This window comes from Haliotis asinina, chromosome 1, assembly GCF_037392515.1.
Source record: "Haliotis asinina isolate JCU_RB_2024 chromosome 1, JCU_Hal_asi_v2, whole genome shotgun sequence".
Classification (NCBI taxonomy): Eukaryota; Metazoa; Mollusca; class Gastropoda; order Lepetellida; family Haliotidae; genus Haliotis; species Haliotis asinina.
Window position 1 is genome coordinate 75389137 of NC_090280.1, and position 19566 is coordinate 75408702.

Below are 19566 nucleotides of genomic sequence, written 5' to 3' on the forward strand. Positions count from 1 at the left end.
AGCAACGTGCTGACATTAGCAAGCGCTCAGCAGTCCCCAGGTAGCGCACCCAGTAAACTGCACTCTAGCCGCAAAAATACCTTTAAAAGTGATCTACAACCTATTGTGTTTGCAATGAAAAAACATATACACACTGATAATGTGTTTGATCTGTTAATATTGTTAGCTAAATATTTCATAGATGAATATAAATGAATATATCTAGACATATTGTACTGTCATAGAAATGGAGGAAGATATTTTTTTAAAAGAAATCTTTAAACCTCGCAATGATACATGGGCCTGTCACTGCATAACAAGTATCACATTGAAAACAATATATCTTTTCAGTAAAAGTGAAGATGATAAGTTTAATGGAAAGTGAATGTTATACCATGATCTTGCAAAGTTCAAGTGAATCGTTTCTGAACTCTTTCTACTTGCCTTTAAGGATCATGTTATTAGTCTTGATAAGGCCAGACCGATGTTATTTCTTGTTTTACGGATCCGCCTGCCGTATTTTTTTCAAGAATAAGAAAACAAAGTAAAATGAATCCCCCACACTCTAAAAATAAATCCTAATGTTTTCATTGGCTAAAAATGTAAACTCACATGAAAATACTTTTCAGGTTGTTTTTTGACCCATATTCACTTCATAAATTGCCAGAAGTAAAATAATTTAAGCATTTAGAAGGAATATTACTTCGATTGGAAATTTTATTTATATTTTTTTCCTGCATGTCTGTAGTTTTTCAGAGGACAAAAATCTGTTAAACAAGAAATTGAATTGGTCTGGCCTAATGTTCAAACTCACCTCTATAACAACATTGCACAAAACTTTACTGTAAGTCCCTCAAATTACAGATGAATCACCTTCTTTGTGACAGCAAATTAAAATTTTCAGTTATAAAAGAAAAAAAACATAAATAAAAAACGTGCATGTGTGTACATATTGTTTGCCAATTACATACATCATTGGTATACTGTGTCATGATGGTAAATAAATTAAAGTTAACATGCTTTGCAGATACTTTTGACAACAGACCATGTACATACCCCACACGCACAGACATGACTTGTCTTCTGAACAATACACTTATCTAGCCATTAAATTACACACAATAACCTACTGGCCTGTTCGAGTGAGTTTTACCATCTAATCTCTCAATTTAATGATTTTGTTTTTGAAATTTTTTTTAATGAAAATCAATATATCTGTATACATACACAAAATAAAACCTACCTAGAAGCATGCTTTCAATATCAGTGAGTAATGCCTTATCTCACTACGAACAATAGGATCAACATCAACAATAAATAAGAGATTAGCCAAAGGACCTATGAACCCTTATCTGAATTTCCAAGATTAACACCTTAAATTACGGGTATTTAGTTTTTAGTTATGCGATATAAGAAGGAAAATACTAAAATGCATGGATGTTTTAATTATAATATACTACTTTGCACATCTGATGTTTCAGTAAATTGTCATAATTATTTTCAGAGAAATGGATGTGTGTTGATTAGTGAATTAAATATTCGGACTTGTCCGGGTAAATGGATAACATAGAGTTATTTCCTCTTGGTATTGCAAAAATCGACAGTTGATTTCATGTAACATAACAGGATAGAATTCTTCGACAAAAGAGTAATTTTCAAGGGTTTTTGAATAACTAGTGTATACAACACGGACACATATAAATGTACAGCCTAGCAGTGGTTTAGAATATGGGAGGATAAAGGACATGATCACACCATTTCCGATTGATATCGCTTCGAAGTGCGATTTCCACTTTTGTATAGTCCATGCAAGTCACGTGGTTTACGTAAACCGCACGTCGCGTCCATCTTTGTGCGCAAAGAAACGTGCCTCAGACGAAATTTATAAGTAATCGAACGAAGTTTTGAAAGACAGTTCATAAGGAAACGTAGGTAAGCTCTAAGCAAGCAACTTATTATTTCAATTTGGAGATCAAACCTGATTGCATTCATTTACATGTTCGCATAACTATTTCCGTGGCACATGTATCTGCTCTGTGATGAAAAATACTAAGCCTGTAGATGAATAGCTGTATTTATGGTTGCCCGTCGACTTTTAGTCGTTATAATAAGGATGACGCCAACGGTTGGTGGCAGTTAACGCCTATACGCCTTTTCCGTTCACATCACATTTTCTGTATGTGCAGATTGCATTTTCCTCTTTTCAATCAACTAACATAAAGATCACTCAAACTCATCCAGTGTTTGTTTGATGCCAGTACGATAACTTCATTGTTATTTGTTTGGCATTTATCATTGAAATATTAAGAAATGCGAAAATGTTTACAGTGAAAAGGTATATACGTATTTATCTTCATTCATTCTTAGTAAACTTTGCCCTTCGTTTCGTGATTTCCTCAGTAGTTTCTCAGCCTGATGTTTTCATGATGATAGATTAGCTATTCAGCTACGTATCCTGCTTGTTTACAGTTGCCGGTTGTGTGTATCTTTAAAGATCGCATGTACACATAAATCTTTTATTGACATCGTTATAAATGTTAAAACTACTCATTTTGACATATAATTGCCGTAAATTGACCTTTTTGACTACAGTGCCCAATTGTCTTTCAACCAATCAGAGGGCGCGCACCTCTGTGATGTAATATGAAGTATACCTATGTGGATTGCTGGAGTATTCATGCACATTTCCAGGGGTAGACTGTCTTGTTTATAAGTTTGTCTAAACCTGCAATCATGACAATTGTTTTGAAAAATGACAGCTTTATGTTTTCACAATCAACTGCCATTTTATTTTACCGGGCACTCAACCCGAGCGCTTGCTAATGAGCGCGCTGCTGTATCCTTAGCCCTTGGGCACCCACCTTCTAAGTCTTTAGCCCTTGGGCACCCCCCTTCTAGATCCATAGGGTTAGTGAGTAAAGGTTAGGGTTGGCTTACCCTTGGTGCGAGTATATCCATCCGGAAAAATTAGGAAAACTGCGCCCGGTAAAGTGCACTACTCCCAGTTTTGTCACCTGCTTTGCTTATATATTTTCAGAGATAAAACTTGCGTTCATAGATAATTTCTGTCAAAAACGCTTCTTGTGATTATGGTCATAAATCATTCTTGTAGTTCCGTTACTAGTGTCAAGCAAACTCTTTTTGGTACCAAAAATGTGAGAGTATTCATTCCTTAAGACAGCCAACACGAAGCACGGTGTTACACCTAACAGGAGCACTTGTTGCCACTTTTGATTTGGTAATGTTATTCCTCAAATATAACATAAAATTCATAATTAAATTACTGTCTTTATAACCTTGACATACTGAGCGCCTTTCATATACGGTATTTTATTTAGAAAATGAAATTTTCATTTTGAATGGTGACAAATGTTGACATGAACTGATTTTGTGACCAGTTTATTCACCTCATTGAATTGTTTCTAATTGTCAAATTGCCCTGAATGGATGATATTAAATGTTATTTGTGGATATGTCTAGTGAAAGTAAAGCATACTCATGGAAAATTATAAGGGAACGCATGAAATTACTGTGACTTTTAATCTTTGAAACAGTAAGAGAAAAGTTCATACAGATGAAAAGGCTCATGTCAAGTGATGAAAATCAATATCGGGTGTGTCCCCATGTCTCTTGGAGAACTGCTTGGCATCGTCGTGGCATCCTGCGAATGAGTGTACAGATGGTACCAATCAGAATTCTAAGCCATTCTTCCTGGAGAGCCACGAATAGTTCATCGAAATTGTTGGGTTGAACAGGTCTGTCCCGAACATTGCGGCCAAGAACATCCCAAAGATGTTCGATGGGGTTAAGGTCAGGACTTTTAGCCGGCCATTGCAACACCCAGACACCTGCAGCCCTCAGTCTATCGTCAAACATGGGTGATGTGAGGGCGGGCATTGTCATGACTTTTGACCTGCTGTGCGCGCAAAGGGGGTCAGAATCGGGTTCAAGATCTCATCACGATATCATACACCTGTTATTCTGTCATCAACACGCACAAGATCTGTTTTGTGGTTAACGGTAAACCAGCCCCATACCATAACAGAGCCCCCTTCATAGTGATCATGCTGTTTGATGGTGCAGGCACTGTGATGTTCCCAACGCGTTCCCCTTGAATTCGACCGTCATTATGGTCTAGTGTGTACCTGTTCTCATCACTAAACATGGTGTGTCTCCATTGACGTACGATTCTTCTTACACGGTTCCGTGCCCACTGCAGTCTCGGGCGCTTGTGTTGCTCAGTCATGTTGATTCCAACCAATGGACAGCAGTCTTTTAGACCAGCCGATTTAAGACGATTACGCACTGTATGTTGACAAATTCGGACGTTTGTTCTTCGCCTGAATAGATTTTGGAGGAGGATTTGAACCTGTCTCGCAGGGCAATAAGGCGTAGGGTCTGGTCATACTGTGGGGTAGTTTCCTTTTTCCGTCCCCGACCACGCCTCATTTTGACGTCACCAGTCGCTCTATAGAGGTTCCAAGGTCTGGATATCACGCTAACAGACTTGTGAAAAGTTGTTGCAACCTGTCGTAATGAGCTTGCACCATTAACCATGCCTATTGCCTCCCATTTGTGTGCCAAAGTTAAGTACTGTCTCGCCATGTTAACAATGTTTTTAACTGTTTTTAACAGTGCACATACATGTCACATGTAAATCTAAGTGCATGTAACTTTGGGAGCATGTAGTGCTCGTGCATGGAAAGCATTATGGTGAGTTTGAGTGAACTGCTCTTCACGAAAACGATAATACACTGTACAGAAGTTAGTAAACAGAAATTTTGAATTGCCCTAAGAAACATGCGTTCCCTTAAATTTTTCCATGAGTATATGATGTAAATCATGTCAGATTACTAAAGTTTTAACCACTCAACTGAACCAACATTGACCATGATGGTCTCACTTGGAGACAAGAATTTAGAAATGTTGAAATGGTGCTTTAATTATCTCTTGTGTGAAATTCTATGCAAAACCATAAAGAAACATGGCTTTGTTATTAAAAACACAAGTTAAAATATGTTGGCAGTGTATGAAATAGCGTCTACCCTATGGCCCGCTGCTTGCTAGTTACATGGCGGGCTTACAACTTTACTTTATAGCCGTCCCTGTGCGCCAATACATTTTCCAAGGGTATGTATTTGACAGTATCATTGGCTGCAGGAAATATATCAAATATAACATACAATTGTGGTAACAAGATGATGCCTGTATAGTTCATGATCAGTCAAAACTGTAACTTCCACAGATCAACCTACCCATTTATGTAACACTAAATGTGACTGGTCTAGAGAATGTATTCAGCAAATGAATAATGCCATTCTTTTCTGATGTCAGTAACTCTAAATGAATTGACAGTGACCAAGTCATGGTTTTATTAAATTTGATTTTGCACATGTTTGCCTCACTACAAGTAATTCATTAATTACTTTCTTTTAACACCATCTTGATTTCCTATTTTTAATACAGGGCTGCTTACATGTTAACAGGGCTGGCAACATCTTTAAGTTATCAGCTGTGTGGGCTCCCTGTCTTTTTGTAGGAGTTTCATACACTGATATCGGTCTAACTTTTTAGGATTTTTTATGGACATTACACCCCTTTGCGTCTGTCACACAAAACCCCACTCCGAGTCTGACCATGCAATTACTGTGGAAGCCCTCAATGCTGCCATCCCTCCAATCCGGCATGCCCTCAGTATCGGTACTAGAATTTGGTCCTGGCAGAAGCTAGTAAATGTATGATCGTTTGCAGGCGTTCTAATCCAGCATCAGCCTACACCGTACTTTGGCACAATAAAGACTGCCCGATTGACTTTTTGTACAGTAGTTAACGCTCACAAAACAGGCATCAGCTATCCTTGCTCTTCTGTTGATTGCCTGAACATGTATTAACAACAGTGGATTACAGTTAGGTATGATGGTTAAGCATAAGTAGGTTAGGTAAATTGGTGAGTGGCACTTGCCACTTGGCAAATTAAATTCAATGACGACTCCCAATTTGTCAGTCGCTCACTGTCAAGATAGTTTTGAAGATTAGCGATGACGTACCTCTTGCTTAACTCATCTCAAACATCACCAAAGGTGCTGCAGTAGTAGCCCTTGTTTCCTGCGACATGGATGTACCAGTGGAGAATGCAGAAAATTTGCAAAAGAGGCACGCTCACAATATGGGCATATTTTGCCGGCCTCTACGCATGTCGGTTTAGAGGGCTGTATTATGTTAGAAAAATACAAACTTTTTTCTATTGATGGGGATTTTTTTTACTTCCCATGGAAATGTTTTGGGATCTCTAAGATTTTTCTGAAAATATCTTTCCAGTTTGACACGATCAAATATACGCATGCGCTGTAAAGAGGAAGTGGTGATAACTGGTATACAGCAATAACTGGTTGCTAGCTGCTAGGGTTTGTTAGACTCTGTATTGCAGTGTATCAAATAATACTGAGCCTATGTTAACTTAGACTGGTATGATTATTGGGACATTGTGGCATCATTTTTGTGTGCACATGCAGACATGTCAACTGAGATTATGTGAAACATTATGACAGTGCACATACATGTCACGTGTAAACACACTGATTGTTTAATCATGCACAACAAAACTCATTTCAGTGTGAATATGAATTTACAATCAAACAAGAACACACACAAGAAATTCATTAGAAAGTCTAATGACAGATATTTCTGATTGCTTTTCAACTGTTTCTACACATTCAACAAATATAGTTCCATCAGCTATCAGTGGTTACAGTCAGATGCATGTTACCATGGCTGCTGTGGTTTAAAAGGTATGATTGATAGAAAATGTTTTTAGATTTTGCAATATACATATCTCAAAATTCATAATTCCCTTTTAACTGGACGTGCACTTTAATTTCAGAAGCTAGACTACCAGGATGGCCTTCCCCTATACTGTTATAGGGCCTGGAGGCCAGCCCTTCTTGATCAGTCAGCCAGTATTGCAGCAGATAGTGGTACCTATGGCTCCCCCACAACAGCAACCACCCATGCCACACCCTCCCCAACCTCCCCCGCCTCAACAGCCTAAAGTGCCCGACTACATGACAGAGGAGAAATTGCAAGAGAAAGGTAAGATATAGATTGACATTTGGTACTTTATATTACACTGGTTTGGTTCGTCACATAACTGGCCAAGGTCTTATTTGAAGTTACAGTATCTGTGACCTTTCTTCAGTCATAATGAAATGATGAATGAAAATATTTTCAGAACACTAGAAACTTTATTGTAGTTAAACAGCCTGAGGTATTTTCAGGACGTTTGGAAGAGAAATATTAAAAGGAGACTATGCTTGTTGTAAGAGGCAACTAACGGGATCGGGTGGTCAGACTGGCTGACTGGCTTGACCTTTTTTAATTTGATCTAAAACGGCCTTCTGAAAACTAGTTCTTTGTGAACATGTTACATTAGTGTTGCTGCTTAAAGTTATTGACCCTGACAAGAACAGTACATTGACAGTATTGCATTGATAATGTTGATAGCAACAGCAGGGGTTCAAAAATCCCATCGTCCGACACCTAGGATAAGTCGGTTTTCATTTTGGGCAATCAGATACTGGTATCTTACTTGTCCTTAGGGTACTAGACAATTTCCGATTGCGGTTTCCAACTGCAAATAAGCTTGGAATTCATTTCATACCCGCTCAAAATGTAACTATTAAATGTTGTGATGATTATAAAGCAAAGTTTTTTTTCTTTGCGTTTTTACCACTTATTGATAAATAGACCAGTAAACATTAACATGAAATACCATGTTGATTTATTCTTTCATAATAAATCATTATGATTATGTCATAAAAATCAGGGCAGGAGGAAAATTGGTCAGGACAAGTTACTTTCTTAAAGTCGTTTGCCCTGTGGCAAATGGCTTTTTGAAAATGTTTTGAACCCATGAGAGAGTTTCAGGTAATTTTTATATTCTTCCAGCTCGTAAATGGCAACAGCTTCAATCAAAGAGATATGCTGAGAAACGAAAGTTTGGCTTTATTGATGCACAGAAGGAAGACATGCCCCCAGAACATGTGCGGAAGATTATCCGAGATCACGGGGACATGACCAACAGGAAGTTCCGACATGACAAGAGAGTGTATTTAGGGTGAGCTTTTACACTGTGATGTAGCAAGTTTCTTTGATTTGTTTTGTTATATGTACTGTTCTCACTTAAAATTATGCTCTCTTTGAAGATGACTGAGAGGTGTTTATATTATTTGTCTTGGTGGATAATCTGTCATTTTATAACTGGCTTCAAAGGAAACAACTGATCTCTCATTTTGCTGAAAAGGAATTTCAAAGTTGAGGTAGAATCACTGTCCATAATAGAAACAACTGAGGACCTTTGTAGACCAGGGCCTAGATTTTCGAAGCTCTCGTAGCACTATGATATTTGTAAAAGATATACATTAACATTACTTTACGACTATCTTCACTAAGAGAGCTTCGAAAATCTAGGCCCTGGCTCTCACTATAGATCATAAAATTGAGAAGTGATAACTAAGTGAGGGAATATAGGTCCATCCACAGTGACGGAGACACATTTTCTTAGAAATCGTTAGTGATGGGAAAACAAATTTGGTGTTTGTTTTCAGCACATGAATGCCTTATGAAGTTTGAAATCATGAAACATGTTACAATTTCTCACAGAGCAATGGCTTTTGTCATGTTATGATGGAGGGTATGCATTGCCAATGTGTACAGATTTTCTTAGAAACTGTTATTGATAGAGAAACCAAATGTGGTATGTGTTTTCAGGACATTCATGTCTTGATTAGATTCAGAAAAGGAAAAATAGTGTTGTAATTTGTTACAGAGTTATGGCCTTTGTTATTGATAATGATGGTGGTTGAAAACTGTTTCTGTTATGATGCTCTCAGTGTTTACAAATGGTGGTTCAAAGTAACAGGACATTGGGTCCTGTAACTTTCAGACGTATGTCTGACCACTGAAAATTCACAGGACCCACAGAATAAAATTATACACACATTTCAGATTTAACATTTCTCATAATTGGCATTGAAATTATTAACATCCTATAATGACAAACATTATAAACATAGATTTATAATCAGTGAACAAGTGTCACATGCCACAAATAACAACTTCAGACAAAGTCATTGTAATATATTCAGTCAGACACTGGGGCCATCAGGTTGGGGACTTCTGTCTGACCATTGGCAAATGCGCCAGATTTGTCAGATGGTCAGACACTATTCGTGAACACTGTGCTCTACAGAGTTGTGGCCCTTGTCATGCATTTCGTGACTTAGGTCATGTTATCCCCAATGACAACAGCTTGTCTCTCTCAGTAGCGATTATGAATATCTTTTGCTTGTACTTTCATCAACTGGTTCATCCAAGACCATCATTTACAGATTGCTGTGATGAACATGTGTTTTAGACTGTTCTGAAAATCAATTTTAATTTGTTGCCAGGGCTCTGAAATATATGCCGCATGCAGTGATGAAACTGATGGAGAACATGCCAATGCCATGGGAGCAGATCCGTGATGTCAGTGTCCTCTACCACATCACTGGTGCCATCACATTTGTCAATGAGATACCCTGGGTCATTGAACCAGTATATATTGCGCAGTGGGGGTAGGTGTTGAATTAAAGTTACACTGTATCCTTCAAGGGTAATTCTGCTATGTTCTGAAAGAAACTTATCATGGTTGTGATCAGACTTCTTATTAAACCTGTCTTAATATACTGATTGTAAAGAGTTGTCTTGAAGCTAATGTTGAACACTTATGTGACTAAAAATCTTAACTCACTCACACTCATGTTGAATAATCTGTAATTGTTTAGAACCATGTGGATCATGATGAGAAGAGAGAAACGTGATCGGCGTCACTTCAAACGGATGAGATTCCCACCTTTTGACGATGAGGAGCCTCCTCTAGACTATGCTGACAACGTTCTGGATGTGGAACCTTTGGAGGCAATTCAGATGGATCTGGACCCAGAGGAAGACAAAGATGTTGGGGACTGGCTGTACGAACACAAACCTCTCATTGACTCCAAGTAAGTAGCATTATAACATGTCTTCAAGGACCATTTTTATGCCGGGATTGGTGTGTGTTTTAGAATTGTATGTCTCTGTGATGACAAATCTTGACAAGCATATATCTGATTGTCTGTGTGGTCATCTGGAGTCTGAGAGATATATTTGATGTTTAAAAAGTTTATCTTCCCCAGACATACCTTATGGTATTGTCAGTAACAGGTTTATCCAGATCCTAAAATCATCAGGTAGTCATTCTCGGTTCAATCATTGATTTCCTGTATTGGTAGTGTTTGAGAACGTGAAGGTGTTCTGCACCATGATATGATCTGATTCTTGTTTATTGAAGCTTGAAGTGGTGGTGATATGGCCTAGTAATTGAAGTGTTCTCTTGTCACACCGAATAGCTGGGTTGGATTTCCAACATGGGTACAGTGTGTGAAACCCATTTCAGGAGTCCCCTGCTGTGATATTGCTGGAATGTTACTAAAAGCAATGTAAAACCCAACTCACTCAATCACTATGGAAGCTTAAAACTATGCACTTTCATGTTTAGAATTGGGATTGCGGTTCTCTTCTCCATATCAGTTCGGTAATTAATCTAACAGAGTCAGGGAATTGATATGTGTGGTTAAGAATTAGTAAGATATATTCTGTTATAGCAGTAAAACTTGTAGTTATGAAAGCTGTTGATGGTTTCTATGTGTGATTGTGGTGGAGGTTGTCACCTTTCTTGCTTGCTTTACTCATTTTCTGTGTTCCTTTTTTCTCATAACATGAATGGCACAGCATACATAGCATCTCTTCTATATCTGCTATATTCAGTGTTGATGCTCATTTTCTCTCCAGACACGTGAACGGGACAACTTACAGGAAGTGGAACCTGACGCTACCCCAGCTGTCTGTGCTGTATCGACTGGCTAATCAGCTGCTCACTGATCTGGTCGACAGGAACTACTTCTATCTGTTCGACCTCAAATCCTTCTTCACAGCCAAAGCTCTCAACTTGGCTATCCCTGGTGGACCCAAGTTTGAGCCTCTGGTCAAAGATAAGGACATGCAGTAAGTAAATGTTTTCCTCTTGGAGTGATGGTGCAGCAAATTATCAATTATTATCCCAGCAGCATGTAATGTGGGGAGATGTAGTTTTGTTTCTGGAGCATAACACAAAAAAATTTGATATTGTTCAGCTAAAATTGGCAGTTATGTCAAACAGAAACTAAAATGAAGCCTTTTGCTATTTGCAGATTTTCAAAATTTTTACATTTCTTGGTTTCCATGGAAACTTTTGGACTGTCTCAAAAGGAAGGGTTTGACTTCATTTCCAGAGCACAACTAGAAACCTGTTTAATATCTTTCAACAAAACCTGGCAGATACATGAAACAGAACATGATAAAGTGGTGCCTTTTGCTATTTGCAGAGTTTTGACATTTGTATTTGTCATGATTTCAGTGGAAACGATTTTGACTTAGTCTAAAACAAAATCAAGTTAAAGATTCAGGTTGGACTTGACAGTCAGATGATTTGTTCTTTCAAAGTTGTTGGGCCTGGAGGATTTGTCATCTTTTGATGACTCTTGTTCCAAGCCTGCTCACAATGATAACAATTGTTTTGCAGTGATGAGGACTGGAATGAGTTCAATGACATCAACAAGATCATCATCCGGCAGCCAGTGAGAACAGAGTACAGAATTGCCTTCCCCTACTTGTTCAACAACATCCCATTCCAGGTGCATCTGTCATGGTATGTACATAGTGTTTAAGTTACAGGGCTCAATTTAGTGTTTTGTTACTTGCACAGGTGGAACCCATTGTTACAAAGTCTAACTTAGTTATTAGTGCAGGTTGAAGTCAATTTTTGAGTGGGTACACTTCTGAATAAAACAAATTCAATATAAATATTACATACTGAAATAGTACCAGTGCAATCAGACTCAAAAGTGGTGTCTTTTACTGTTTACAGGCTTTTGAGGTTTGTTCTCCAAAATTGTTCTTCGGTGAAAGCTTTGAGCGTGTTGATAGTGTGATCAGTAATTTTGTCATTTCATGAGACATTGAAGGAGGCATGACAGTAGTCCATGATTCCTTGTGTCAAGTCATGATATATAAGACCTGCTGCATGGTATATTGGTTGGCAGCACAGAGTCAGTGCAGTCACCTGCTGAACGTGTAGCACAACTTTACGGCTGATGTTTTGTGTGAACCATGTAGATTAACTATGTTAGCAGTTGTCCAGTATCCTCTCTTTTTCGAACAATACATGATAATGGCTGTTTCAGGTACCATACCCCCAATGTTGTGTTCATCAAGACGGAGGACCCTGACTTGCCGGCATTCTACTTTGATCCGCTCATAAATCCAATCTCGCACAGGAACACAGTCAAGGTAATACAGGAAGGAAAGCTGACAGTTGTGAAGTTTTTAGCTACAACCAAGATTAACAAGACATATCCAAATGATGCACTTGATTCTGATGTTATCAGTCTTGTGGAGGTCATGACCTTAAGCAGTGTTTACTGTTTTGTGTTACTAGTGACGGATTTGATATTCAATTTAATGTGGGTTAATGGGTTCCCTTTCTTTTTCCATGAATGTCAGTTCAAGTCTTGTCTGATCCAAAGTTTTTGCCTGAAGTAAATCACCTCCATTAGCAGTTGAATGTACAGAGATGCCTTGCACTATTTATTAGTAGATATCAAAAGTAAAGTGGCTTTGGTTTTTGATAAATTGAACCCAAAATCTTATAAGCCTATTTTGCATAACCAAGCCAGTTTTAATCTGCACAGTGCTCAATGTTTTTTTCTAATGATGAGTAGAGACACTAACAGGTCATCTTCTCACAGGGTACGGAGCCTCTGCCTGACGATGATGAAGAGTTTGAGCTGCCTGAATTTGTACAGCCATTCCTTGCTGAAACCCCGCTGTACACTGACAACACAGCCAATGGCATTGCTCTGCTGTGGGCACCTCGACCTTTCAACCTCCGGTCCGGAAGGAGCAGACGGGCGATGGATGTCCCTATTGTCAAAAACTGGTAGGAAGTTGCTATTGTTTTTGATTTATTGTTTGAAGGTTTATCTTGCTGAAAATTTAATGAATCAAGTTATTAAAACTGAAATGTTTCATGCTCATGGTGTGGAGGGGGGTGTATTAAAATGTATCCATGCACATTCGTCTTTTCTGGACCAGAACTTCAAAACGTTCACTACTTCTTCAGCAAACTTGGCACAAAGATAGATTTGGTTGTGTACTGGTACCTGTTGGTAGTAACGAATTTCTGAATAAAATGTTTTTGTGCTTCCATGCCAACAAGTTTGGCTTTAGCTGAGTTTTGTTGTAGTGTTCCTTTCTTGAGCAGAACTTAAAGCCTTTCAATTCTGTTCTTCCACTTTCCTATAAACACATCAAAACATTTGACATCATCATGACTGGTAGACATATTAGTATTCATGAAGGGTATTTTGACATTGCTGGGGATATTATTGATGACTTCTTTTTTTTCCCGGACTGTTCTTGTCTTTTTCATCCTAACAAATAGATGTGAGATTCTCATCAGGCTCTTAACAGCAATCACTTTCTGTTTATTGTCGACCAGCCGATAAAATCCAACAGAAATGGCAAACTGATCTATTCAAAACCCCCACTGAATGACACAATATTGAGTATAGATTTTCATGTAGCCATCACTGAACCTGTCTGAGAAAATATAGGTTTATTTATTTGTGAGAACCAGAATTTCTTCTTGGGAAGAAATGAATTTTGTGTGACTGCTCATTAAGAGAGGGGAGGTGGGTGATATTGTCTAACTGTTGAATATTTCTTCCTTCAGGTACAGAGAGCACTGTCCAGCCGGTATGCCAGTGAAGGTGAGAGTGTCCTACCAGAAGCTGCTCAAGTACTACGTTCTGAATGCCCTGAAACACAAGCCACCCAAGGCTCAGAAGAAGAGGTAAGTCGCAATATATGGCATGCTAGTTTCTTTACCTTGCCATCATGTAGAAATGACAATGTACCACATGTCACTTGGTGATTGTTGATTTATACCTGCATATGTATGATGTGACTAAATTGACCTTTAAGCAAATTGTTCAGCCACCAGCTTTATTGTCCATTGAAATCAGAGATCCAAGGGTCTGTTCCCATATATGTAATTTGGGAATGTCATTTGTCATGTTCCTTTGTTGTGAATACTCCAGCGGATAAAGTGTTTGCTCATCAGCAGAAGGGCAGGTTTGAGTCCACTAAAGTCAAGTTTTGTGCTCCCTTCCATGATATAGACAATCAGTGTAAAACCATGCTGGGACATTTCTCATGTGTCTAAGCGTATCTTCAAACCCTCTCATATTTTAACCTTCGTGTTTCAGGTACCTGTTCAGATCCTTCAAAGCTACAAAGTTTTTCCAGACCACACAGCTTGACTGGGTAGAGGTTGGCTTGCAGGTTTGTCGCCAAGGTTACAACATGCTCAACCTCCTCATCCATCGTAAAAACCTCAACTATCTTCATCTGGACTACAACTTTAATCTGAAGCCGGTGAAGACTCTCACCACAAAGGTAATGCCACTGGACTGTTTTATATGACTCAACTCCACAAGACTTAAAGGGCTTTTTCTGTGTTGTCTTGATTGGGATATTTTGAATAGCCTCTGATAAGTTTGATATATAAATAATCCCAGATAACAGTTAAGAATGACAATTTTGTCTAAATTTATTGGAATTTTAATCATTTAGACCTTAGTGAAATCCCCTTTTGTTTGTGAATAAGGTATATAACTCGGTATTGGTTCTAGGACTTCCTGAGCTTCAGCATTATTAAGTGAGTTTTTGTGTTATGTAGAAATACTAGTTTATGTTCTGTCTTTTTTTTTTCAAACAGGAAAGAAAGAAGTCCCGTTTTGGAAATGCTTTTCACTTGTGTCGTGAGATCCTGCGTCTGACCAAGCTTGTGGTGGACAGCCATGTACAGTACAGACTGGGCAATGTTGATGCCTTCCAGGTAGGATCAGGGGACAGCATGGGATTGATAGCCAGCATGGGATTGATAGCCAGCATGGGGTTGATAGCCAGCATGGAATTTTCCATTTAATAGTTTTCATGGCATGTTTTTCGGGGAAGGTGAACTAGAAATATACAGGCCACTGCACATCCTTTCCATCTAGTCAAGCAAGATCCAGGTTACAATTGATCTTCAGTAACCCATGCTTATCGTAAGAGGCGACTGATGGGATCGGGTGGTCTTGGTTGACATCATCGTGTTCCATTCCATGCCCATTTATCACTGGATTATCTGGTACCGGCGTAATTATTTACAGACAGTGCTGAGTTGTTGCTGAGTGTGGCATAGAACTAAACATCTTCTAGTCCAGCATGATAACTGACCTTGTCAATTTGGTGTAAGAACCCTGTGTTGGAGGTGTTAAGCAATGAGTTCATTACTATCCCCCATTAAGTGAGGGGTGGATATAGATTTGAGCTCCGTCCGTCCGTTTTCTCAAAAACTGTGTATGGATAGGAAATGTCTATGTTTTCAGGACATGAATGCCTTGATGGGGTTCAAAAATGGAAACAATTCCTGAGTAACCATGTTACAATTTGTTACACAATTATGGCCTTTGTCATTTTTTTCTTGACTTACTGCATGGCATCCCCACTGAGGACAGATTTTCTCTCAAACCATTACTGAAACAGCAACCAAACGATAAGAGGACACTCTGGCAGGGGCTGTTGAAATTCATGTCTCTGTTTTAGAATTTGATCTTCCCGGATATGTTGAGGCCTTTACTCTGTTGTTTTGTAGCTGTCTGATGGTATCCAGTACGTGTTTGCCCATGTTGGTCAGCTGACAGGCATGTACCGATACAAGTACAAGCTGATGAGGCAGATCAGGATGTGTAAAGATCTGAAGCATCTCATCTACTACAGGTTCAACACAGTGAGTAGAAACTGCAGCTGTTTTTACCTAATACTGTTGTTATTAATATAACAAACAAGGATATATGAAATCTGAACACTATTTCTTGCTGCCTGCTTCTTTTAAGTTTTGTTGAAATTTTACACACATCCACCTATACATGTCAAACTTTATGTCTACTGAAATATTCTTGTGGAAAATTTGATGAAATTGACATCTGGGTTATGAGTTTTACCAGTGGCAACCTTTGCTTGTAAATTGATGATATCTTGAAACTACACAAGGTAAATCAGATGAATATTGTTTACTTCATCTGACAGCTATTTGCGTAGCTGGAAGTTCCCATAAAGAACTAGACCTGGTTGGTTCTGTTCCCAGTCTAAGTAAACTTAGTCTCAGTGTATTTCGTTTCACTCCACCACTGAGTCTTACAAAACCTAGTAGAAGGTCGCGTCAGGTAACCTTTGAGCAACCAATGACAGTCCAATCAAATGCGAGACGGTTAAATAGATTTAACCAATCAGACAACGGCTTCTATTTGGCTATTTTTATCTCTGTGCCCATTTGCACGTAGACAAAACCCAGTCGTGAACATGGTCACCATGCAGCTAGTCAAGTCATTACTTATATGAACTGAATTATAGTCTGTGATATATGAATGTAAACATTAACCCACTAACTGCTGCTGTCTGTGCACAGGGCCCAGTGGGCAAGGGTCCAGGCTGTGGGATCTGGGCACCAGGTTGGAGGGTGTGGCTGTTCTTCATGCGTGGAATCACACCCCTTCTGGAGCGATGGCTTGGCAACTTGCTGTCCCGTCAGTTCGAGGGGCGACACTCCAAAGGCGTGGCCAAGACTGTCACAAAACAGAGAGTGGAGAGTCACTTTGATCTTGAGTTGAGAGCTGCTGTAAGTAACACACCTGTAGATTGTTGCTGTCATGAAGTTTGAGGATTTCCAAATCTTATCCCATGGTTTGTGCTCTCTCATGATTGTGAGGACAGTCATCAGACTAAGGAACCATGTGGTAAACTGGAGTGTGTACATGCTTTACAGAGGCTGAAAGGCTGTCCAGGAACTGTAGTAGTGGGTAGTGTTCAGGAGAATTGTACAAGAGACTTTGTTTACTCTTCATATTATTTTTTAAGTTTCCACGCTAGTTTTAAATACTAAATGTGATAGTCTAGTGAGTTTACTGTCCTTCGTCGACAGGTTCTTCATGATATGCACATATGTTTGGTTTTTAATGTCACGTATGTTCTCATCATGATATGGCTGCAATATTGCCGATGTGACGTTAAATATTTATTCACTCACTCAGTTGTTTACTCTTCATTTCCACTCAGCTGTCTATCATAAGAGATAGAGTATAAACAGTGAGATAGGATGAGTATTAGAAATACAATTTGTAGTTAACATTTTCATTTGTGATGATAATGTACATATTTTGGGGTATATATTTCCAATCGAAGTAGTCTGGAATATATTTCAGTAACGTGAGTAGCAAGGAGAAAAATTACCTTTTATTATTAGAGACTTCTTATTTGGCAACCTAGAAAATTAAATGTGTACATGTGTGGTGGAATGTTTTAAGATTTACTCATTTTCAGGTAATGCACGACATCCTTGACATGATGCCAGAAGGAATCAAGCAGAATAAGGCCAGGACCATCCTGCAGCATCTGAGTGAAGCCTGGAGGTGCTGGAAGGCCAACATTCCATGGAAGGTGAGAGTTAGTTATGTAACCATGCATCAGACTATGGATGGATTGCAGTTGTTTACTTTCCGATAGCAACTAAACAATGGTTCATGTGTTGATACTGACATGATAGTATGTGTCTATTAATAGTTTAGTCATTGACTTCCGTTGATAAATGACAATTGAAAGGTACAAGAGGTACCAGATTTGTTCACTTTTGAGTTATCTGCTCCTGTTACTTCTTCAACAAGCATGCGGTAAACACAGAACGTGACTTTTGAGTTTAAAATTGTGAATAACAATATTATGTTTCAACTTTTTCTTTTCAGTTATTGAAAGAGACTTAAACTACTTCAGCTGTTTTTATTTCCTATAAACTATGCATTCACTTGAGAAATGACTTCCAGTAAGACAATTCAAGGAGAGAAGAACCTATTGCAAATGGTTGTTTCCACCTCATTAGTCACCCCTATTGTGTCAGAAAAGCAGGGTGTACATGGCATGGAGTGCACTGACTGCTACTTGAACCAGTGATAGTAGATACATACTCATCCAAATGCATGAATCTGAAATTTAGTATTGGAAAAATATTACCTGATCACTTCATAATCTGTTTTATGAATGAGATCTTGAGACAATGAATTCCTCCATTATTGTTTAATTGCAAAGTGAATTTTGATATTTTGGTCACTGTTAGGTTCCTGGATTGCCAACCCCTATAGAAAACATGATCCTGAGGTTTGTGAAGGCAAAGGCTGACTGGTGGACAAACACAGCTCACTACAACAGGGAGAGAATCAGAAGGGGAGCCACGGTGAGTACATAAGGAGTACATGCTCATGATGTCTGTGACCATCTCTGTGGTTAGAGCGGCCGACGGAGAGCAGAAGGTTGCAGGTTCAATCCCGCTGCATCATATTAAAAGACGATAAAATATGGAATATAGTATTCGTTGGTCCCTGACTGGCGCTTGATATTAATGGGTACGACAAGGACTGGTCAGTATAATATGGTTTAGTAGGGTATTCATGCTTAACTGCAGCATGGTACCACAGTGAGCTAGCACTGAAAACAGCTTAAGTCTGGGCTAGTACAAGCAGCCACACATAAATACAAGAAAACCATACACATGCACGTCGTCATGTGAGTGAAATATTTTTAAGTACAACGTTAAAAAAATTTAACCTGACCACCTCTATCTCTGGATTGAGGTAGAGACTTTCATGTTTACACACTGTTGTCATATTGCTAGAGTATTGTCAAGTGTGATGATAAGCAACAAACAGACATATCTAGTTTAGGCTGAACAGTTTGTGATAATTAACTTGAAGGGAAAATATATGGAAACATGGTAATCTTTTATTGTCGGAAACATATTGTAAACCGTAGCTTAGGAATATGACACTATCGAAACACTTTACTGTCAATGCATCAGGTATACATTTGATCATCATAGTTGATGTTTATTTGGAAATCCCTTCACCTATGACGTTTGTAATTGCTTGGTCTGTCAATGATTGTATGTGTCCCAGTGTTCATAGAGAATATGATTTCAACAGGTTGACAAAACTGTCTGCAAAAAGAACCTTGGCCGCTTGACCCGTCTTTATCTGAAGGCTGAACAGGAACGACAGCACAACTACCTGAAGGTACGAAATGATATGTGGCCTCTTATTGTACTCGAGTAGGCAGCCAGAAAGCCTTGTATAGCGTCAAAATGATTTTGCCTTGACTCACAAACTTGGATCCCCAATTATTACTATTTGAGATTCCAGCATGTAATATGAGGGTCCTGTGAAGAAATCATGTAGAGGACTGTACGTTTTGATAGTTTATTAGAGCCTGGATCATTGATCATATGGACTGTTGGATGAAATGATGCTTGTGAGTTCTCTGAAAGAAACAACCAAATACTTAGCAAAATCACAGATGTGTTATCAGTACAATAAAAAATATTGT

General features: G+C 38.7%; 1 protein-coding gene across 1 annotated transcript in view; it reads left to right on the forward strand.

Moving 5' to 3' along the window:
* Positions 1-1789: 1789 nt before the first annotated feature.
* The window catches only part of LOC137297202 (pre-mRNA-processing-splicing factor 8), a 42055-nt gene continuing 24278 nt past the window's right edge, over positions 1790-19566 (forward strand). The window contains exons 1-17 of the mRNA XM_067829218.1: positions 1790-1911; positions 6860-7068; positions 7924-8092; positions 9426-9590; positions 9801-10016; positions 10846-11058; positions 11615-11740; positions 12276-12381; positions 12840-13030; positions 13826-13945; positions 14361-14550; positions 14873-14992; positions 15794-15928; positions 16607-16816; positions 17518-17634; positions 18305-18421; positions 19167-19256. Coding sequence (XP_067685319.1) covers positions 6876-7068; positions 7924-8092; positions 9426-9590; positions 9801-10016; positions 10846-11058; positions 11615-11740; positions 12276-12381; positions 12840-13030; positions 13826-13945; positions 14361-14550; positions 14873-14992; positions 15794-15928; positions 16607-16816; positions 17518-17634; positions 18305-18421; positions 19167-19256 — 2478 coding nt within the window. The 5' untranslated portion in view covers positions 1790-1911; positions 6860-6875. The remainder of the gene's footprint in view (positions 1912-6859; positions 7069-7923; positions 8093-9425; positions 9591-9800; positions 10017-10845; positions 11059-11614; positions 11741-12275; positions 12382-12839; positions 13031-13825; positions 13946-14360; positions 14551-14872; positions 14993-15793; positions 15929-16606; positions 16817-17517; positions 17635-18304; positions 18422-19166; positions 19257-19566) is intronic.